The 7500-nt window shown below is 45.2% G+C and overlaps 1 protein-coding gene across 2 annotated transcripts in view; it reads left to right on the top strand.

The window, feature by feature from the left end:
• The window catches only part of acss1 (acyl-CoA synthetase short chain family member 1), a 58231-nt gene that overhangs the window by 21009 nt on the left and 29722 nt on the right, over window positions 1-7500 (top strand). For both annotated transcript variants that reach the window (XR_008396948.1, XM_017476889.3), the window contains exons 7-8: window positions 5297-5434; window positions 6326-6418. Coding sequence is in view for 1 of the 2 variants with exons in the window: in XM_017476889.3 (XP_017332378.1) it covers window positions 5297-5434; window positions 6326-6418 (231 nt within the window). In the remaining variant the exon portion in view is untranslated. The remainder of the gene's footprint in view (window positions 1-5296; window positions 5435-6325; window positions 6419-7500) is intronic.

Below are 7500 nucleotides of genomic sequence, written 5' to 3'. Positions count from 1 at the left end.
AGAACACGTCCACTAACAAATACCACATAGACCACATCTGTTCCTGCTCTCTACACAGTGACAGCTCCTGAATCACATCAGGTCTACTGACAGGACAGTGCATGAGGACAGAGGATGTGGCTGCAGGATTGATTGATTGCAGCTGTGACTCAGGTGGTAGAGCGGGTTGTCCACTAATCGTGGGGTTGGCGGTTCGATACCCGGCCCACGTGACTTCACATGCCGAAGTGTCCTTGGGCAAGACACTGAACCCCAAGTTGCTCCCGATGGCAAGTTAGCGCCTTGCATGGCAGCTCTGCTCCCATTGGTGTGTGAGTGTGTGTGTGTGTGTGTGTGTGTGTGTGTGAATGGGTGAATGAGACACAGTGTAAAGAGCTTTGGATAAAAGTGCAGACCATTTAGCATTTACACTTTGTACAGTCTAGGATTTGGTTAAAACTTCAACAACTACAGGAGCACACAATAAAGAAATATTCAACATCAGTGACAGAATACGTTAGGAAAAGTGTCGGTGATGTCAATCAGAACACAACCAAACCAACGTCCTTGGAGGAACAGAGGGGTGAGTGTCCTGCTGAAAGCCTGTGATGAAGCTTATAAAGCTGGTGACAATGTGGCACTGAGAGCAGCCAGGAACAAGCTGAAGGCTGGAATCACTCCTAAAAATAACTACAGACTGAAAATAGAAAACTTTATGACAACCCGGAGTGCACGAGGCAGGGAATACTGAGCAGGCAGATGCCACCCCTGGCACGCCTGGACCAGTGACTCTCACTGTGTTCAGATGAGGTAAGAAGATCACTGACGAAGGTACGTTCATCCACAGCCACTGGACCAGATGGCATCCCTGACCATGTACTCAGAGCATGTGCCAACCTCACGATCTTCAACATGTACCATGCCCAGGCTTCTGTCCCCACCTGCTTTAAAGCAACAGCTATAATCCCAGTGTCACAGACAACCACCATCACAAGATGACTACAGTACAAGTGCTCTCATGTCCATCATAATTAAATTCTTTGAGAGACTGGTCATGGCAATCAGGTCAACGCAGCACGCAGTCTCTCTAAGCATCCCCACAGCACCAGCCCACCTGGACTTGTCTCAGAATCCTGCTCCTAGACTTCAGCATTTAATACCATCAAAGCTCAGGAAAGAACAATACTCTGCAGACTGCAGAATGTTAGACCTGGCAACCACATCTCCACTACACTCACCCTAAGCACTGGAACTTCAAATGATTGTGTACTTTTGCCACTCCACGGCTCTAACTATGTCATTACATACACAGGAGACACTACGGTCGCAGGCCTCACCACAGGAATGATTAAACTTTGAGGAAGTAGCTCTCCTCACTGCAAGGTGGGATGATCAGAGCCCCTTCCTTAATGTCAGCAAACAAAGAAAGCAATTACCTTCATCAGTAGGAAGAGAGGAGAGCATGCCTGGTCTTGTTTACACTAGTGCGTATTCGTTTTAAAACGCATAACTGTTGCTATGGCTACGCCTGTCGTCTACACTACTCCGGCGTTGTCGACCCTGGAAAACGGAGACTTTTGGAAACGTAGAAGACTCCGTTTTAGTTTGAAAAGTCCGGGCTCGCGTTTCAGTGTAAACGGACCAAAACAAATACTTTTGAAAACGAAGGCGTGGCTTCATTGCTTGGTGGCTTCCACATTCGCCCCCTGATTGGCTCTTCTGGATCATTGCGTTTCCTTCCCTGATTCGTCAAACCCCTACCACATGACCGTTACTCTACCTCGATCGTATACACAACAACACGGAGACTGAACCACAAGCTTTGCTGGCATTTCTTATCAGCGATTGTGCAGTTATATTCTGTGTTTATAAAACTGCAGCTGTTACGTGAGCAAGAGACGAGCTACGATTAGAGCAACCTCATCATCTGTCCACTCGAAGAAGTCCATGCTCATTGTTGTGTCTGGCAACCAACCTCCTGTTTACACTTGTGTGCGCATGCCCAGTGTGCATGAATGGTCATGTGACGTATTCGGTCATGTAGTGTGGACGGAGATCGTTTTCATTTTAAGACCAAAGCGCACTAGTGTAAACAGGACCTAAGCGTAAAGGGTTTCAAATTCCTAGGACTACACATCACAGAAGATCTCACTTGGTCATTCCACACCTGCCATCTCATAAGAAAAGAACAGCTCCTTCATTTCCTAAAGACACCGAGAAATGTGTCTCCTTGGCTCCTAGTAACTTCTACACATGCATGATGGAGAGCAGATTAACCATCAGCACCGTAACAGCTCTGATGGCACTGACCCCAAAACCGTAAATAGTAAAAACTGCTCAGTTCATCTCCAGAGCCACTCTAAGACACCACTCTCTAGTGCCAGATGCCTACAGAAAGTGTTCAGCATCACCTCAGACCTCACAGCACAGCAACGTTAATCTCTAATACAATAAATCTATTCTGATCTCTACACAAGGCCAAATGTTTGAGGACGTCTGTCCATCACACCCATATGTACCTCCCATTCCAAACGTATTATCTACTCTTCTGGGAAGGCGTTCCACTAGATTTTGGAGCTTAGCTGTGGGGATTTGTGTTCATTCAACTGCAAGAGCGTTAGTGAGGTCAGGTGCTGATATCAGGCGAGGAGACCTGGCACACAGTCTGCATTCCAGTTCCTCAAACACAAACGTGTTCAGTGGGGTTGAGGTCAGGGCTCTGTGCCGGACACTTCAGTTTTTCCACTCCAACTTTAGCAGTGGATCTAGCACACTGTCAGATTTAGTTCCAGTGAAGGGAAATTGTAATGCTTCAGAATACACGTACTTCATCGGGGACAGACGTTCTTCATCACAGTTCTCTGTGGTCTTCAGGCCTTTTGGTGTTCCTGAGCTCACCAGTGTGTTCTTTCAACAATGTTGATTTGGTCACATGTATTTTTTTTTCATGTTGGCTAACGATGGCTTGCTTCAGTGGCAGTGACGGCTCGTTGGACTTCATATATACGGAGATAAATCACTGCTCTGAGGTTAATGTGTCACACTGAGATCTTCCAGTTTCACTACACCACATTCCTGATGATTTATAGATGTAACTGCTCTATCAAATACACAATAAACATGTAATAAACAATTCAAAGCCACACTGTCACGTATCGGGAAACTCTGGACTCCACTTCCCATCAGCCACTGCACTGCTCCAGTTGTCACATGACCACCTGCTTCATGTTTTGGTTAATGAGCACTCATGTGTATATATAGTCCTTGTCTGCACCATTAGCTTGTCTTTCGTTGTCTTAGACTCCCATTGTTCATGTCTCTGTGTTTTGTTTATTGCCATAGTGGTTTTCCAAGTTGTCTTAGTGTATTCGTTTCATAGTACGTTTGGTTAAATAAATGTCTTTATCTGCACCTGCTTCTGGCTCAACTCTGATTTGTGACAGAACGAAAGACCAACAATCAGAAGCAGCAGATCGCCAAGATGGATAACTGGGGCGTCAGGATGCCATCAATGTTAGTGGAGTACTTTGCCACGTTGCGCCAACAGTCGGAAGATTACCAAGCTGCACTATGAAAGCAGCAGGACGCCAGGAATTACCTGGGCTTCAACTTACCGCCTATGTTCATGCAGGACTACGCCATGCCACGCCAACAGGAGGAGGAGTCCAGGTACAAGGGGGAGTTTGTGTTCAGTACAGAGACCCAGCCCGGGACCGACAGGGTGACCACAGAGCTCAAACCTGAGCCCCACGAGGTGGGCTCACCTGCCGAGCTCCAGCAAAGGGTCAGCGGGGAGGCACTAGCACCAGGCTTTGATGTCCGAGTCCCAGTCAAGTCTCAAGTCCCTGAGATCCAAGCCAAGCCTCCAGTCAGGAAAGTCCAAGTCCCAGTCAAGTCTCATGTCCCTGATATCCCAGTCAAGTCTCAAGTCCCTAAGGTTCAAGTCAAGCCTCCAGTCCCTGAGCTCCAGGTCCAGCCTCCAGTCCCTGAGCTCCAGGTCCAGACTCCAGTCCCTGAGCTCCAGGTGCAGCCCCCAGTCAGGAAGGTCCAAGCCAAGCCTCGCGTCCCTGAGGTCCAAATCAAGTCTCGCGTCCCTGAGTTCACGTTCAGGCCTACTGACCCAAATGACCAAATGCCGCTCACGCCCAGCCAAGCTCCGCTCACGCCCCCGTCTGCCGACACGCCCAGCCAAGTTCCGCTCACGCCACAGTCTGCCGACACGCACAGCCAAGCTCCGCTCACGCCCCACTCCGCCGACACGGCCAGCCAAGCTCTGCCCATGCCCAAGGTTCACCTAGTGACCTCAGAGCCTCCGTCTCCCTGTTCAGCTGTGGACGTCGCCCAGCCTTCCTGCTCCAAGGCCGATAGCGTTCCCCTCTTCTGCTTCGAGGAGACCCACGCTCCTCTCCCTGGCCTTACAGGGGTTCGCTCTGCCTTTGTTTATTGCCATAGTGGTTTTCCAAGTTGTCTTAGTGTATTCATTTCATAGTACGTTTGGTTAAATAAATGTCTTTATCTGCACCTGCCTCTGGCTCAACTCCGATTTGTGACACACACCCACTTCAGAGGTGTCTCATTTTTAAGAGCAATTCTGGGCAATTATTTAAAAGTTCAACGACAAACAAAACTTTAGATGAAATCTAGAGTAATGTATTCAAATACTCTCTAAAAAAACTTAAAGACCTGAAAGGTGTAGCATAGTGTTAATTAGCAACAATAATAATCATTTCAGGGAAATGTACACACAGTAAGACAAGCTTTTGTGTGTGTGTGTGTGTGTGTGTGTGTGTGTGTGTGTGTGTGTGTGTGTGTGAGAGAGAGACATCACAGCTCACAAGCCTGTCAGTGTGTTCAGTAAAGTAATGGTAATTATGTTAATTAAATCCTTTAACTAAAGGTTTCAGTGTGTTATCTGATTATCTGCTTTCACATCGCTGACGTTCCTCTGATGTAAAGAAGATAAAAGCACGTGAACGTACCTGTGAACGTACCTCTGAACGTACCTGCTGGAGGTTATACATCTCACTTTGCCCCGGAGTTCAACACTACAGTCCAGTTTCATTCTCACCAGGCTTTGTGTTAATTAGGTGTAGAGGAAGGAGAATATTTGTATTGAATGAAGAATTTTACAGCAGATTTAGAACAGAATTAAACTGTGATGATGACAGACAGAACTTCATCTCACCAATTTATGATCAGACTTTAACATTAAAGATCAGATCACATGTTTCAAACACACACCATTCATCATTTAATGATCACCAGCTGAATATATATATTTGTGTGTGTGTGTGTGTGTGTGCGTGTGTGTGTGTAGGTCGGTACTGGGAGACAGTACAACGGTTGAGGATTAATCAGTTTTATGCTGCTCCCACGGCTCTCAGGCTGCTGCTGAAGTACGAGGAGGGCTGGGTGAAGAAGTATGACCGCTCGTCACTCAGAACCCTCGGCTCAGGTGTGTGTGTGTGTATATATGTGTGTGTGTGTGTGTGTGTGTGTGTGTGTGTGTGTGTGTGTGTGTGTGTGTATGTATGTGTGTTTGTGTGTGTGTGTCTGTAAAACTGTGTATCATTCAGAACCCTCACCTCAGGTGAGTGAACATGGCACATGTACTGTACAGGACACATGATGATAGCTTGTTGCTAAGCTACTTGCTATTGTCTGCTGGCTAGCGGGGGCGGAGTTTCTCTAAAACAGAGGCGTGTCTCAGTTATGTTTGATTCTGACCTTTAACTTAAGATGATAATATAAATGAAATTATTTAAACATATCTTTGTTAATGCTCAGGGTTAGACATCGTGTGCGTAAATGTGAATGTTCACTGAATGTTATTCAAGTAACAAAAAACAAAAGTTTCCCCTCAGTGTAAATTAACTATATTAATATCATTTTACTTATACTCTTATGATCCATTATTATATAATGTTCTTATATGTGTCTGTGTAGGTTATTTGTGTATATTGTATTGTTTGGTATTTTCTCAGCGAGCTGTAGGAAAGTTCCTGTGTGAGTTCTCCTTGTTCTTCCCGTTGTTCAGACTTTACACATAACCACTTGAAGGTCAGGAACAGACCTGATCCTGTTCCAGTTCGGGTACTTCACCCTGATCACGTGCCCTCACACCTCCATGTTCTCTCCTGAGTGTTACAGCAGAACCGGTTCTCCTGGTCCAGTTCAGCTCTAACACTTAACTCATAACAATACACTGTATCTTATGGTTATGTTGGAGATTAATAAAATAAATCCTGTATAAATAATTCAGCTTCATCATTTATTGTGCCGTTTGTCCTGATTAACATCTGGATGTTTGGTATCCACTAATTTTTCTTCTTTTGTGTTTTGGCAGTTGGAGAACCCATTAATCATGAGGCGTGGGATTGGTTCTACAAGGTGGTGGGGGAAGGACGATGCCCTCTAGTGGACACGTGGTGGCAGACAGGTAATTAATACATTCATTAAAATAACTTTACAGGTCACTGCAGTATATTTACGAGCTACAGGTGATCAGCTAAGATGTGTTCTTCAGTGTCTGACTTTCTTACAGCGTTACTGATACCACTCAACGTTATTATTTTCCTCTAACAGCGCGTCCCTGAGTGTTTTATTCCTCTCACACCACAGCAATTTACCAACAGTTACCATTTATTTATTTATTAAAGAATAACATCACATACTTTTTATCTGTTTTTAATTATGTTTAAAGTTTTGTGGACCGCCAGAGAAGTGAGTGAGTTCCTGTTCTCACTTACGTTATAGCAGCTATAAACACTCGTTCCCTCACCATCCCTCTCTCTATTCTCTCTCTTCTTTCTGTCTATTCTCTCTCTCTATTCTCTCTCTTTATTCCCTCTGTCTATTCTCCCTCTCTCTTCCCCCTCTCTCTTCCCTCTCTCTATTCCCTCTCTCTATTCTCTCTCTCTATTCCCTCTCTCTATCCTCTCTCTATTCCCTCTCTCTAGTCTCTCTCTCTATTCCCTCTCTCTATCCTCTCTCTCTATTCCCTCTCTCTATTCTCTCTCTCTATTCTCTCTCTCTATTCCCTCTCTCTATTCTCTCTCTCTCTATTCCCTCTCTCTATCCTCTCTCTATTCCCTCTCTCTATCCTCTCTCTCTATTCTCTCTCTTTATTCTCTCTCTCTATTCCCTCTCTCTATTCTCTCTCTCTATTCTCTCTCTTTATTTTCTCTCTTTATTCTCTCTCTCTACTCCCTCTCTCTTTTCTCTCTCTCTATTCCCTCTCTCTATCCTCTCTCTCTATTCTCTCTCTCTATTCCCTCTCTCTCTATTCCCTCTCTCTATCCTCTCTCTCTATTCTCTCTCTCTATTCCCTCTCTCTATTCCCTCTCTCTATTCTCTCCCTCTATTCTCTCCCTCTATTCTCTCTCTCTATGCCCTCTCTCTATCCTCTCTCTCTATTCTCTCTCTCTATTCTCTCTCTTTATTCTCTCTCTCTATTCCCTCTCTCTATTCTCTCTCTCTATTCTCTCTCTTTATTTTCTCTCTTTATTCTCTCTCTCTACT

The sequence above is a fragment of the Ictalurus punctatus genome, chromosome 9, assembly GCF_001660625.3.
Source record: "Ictalurus punctatus breed USDA103 chromosome 9, Coco_2.0, whole genome shotgun sequence".
Classification (NCBI taxonomy): Eukaryota; Metazoa; Chordata; class Actinopteri; order Siluriformes; family Ictaluridae; genus Ictalurus; species Ictalurus punctatus.
The sequence above is the reverse complement of the archived record's forward strand: the minus strand, read 5'-3'. Positions and strand labels throughout refer to the sequence as shown.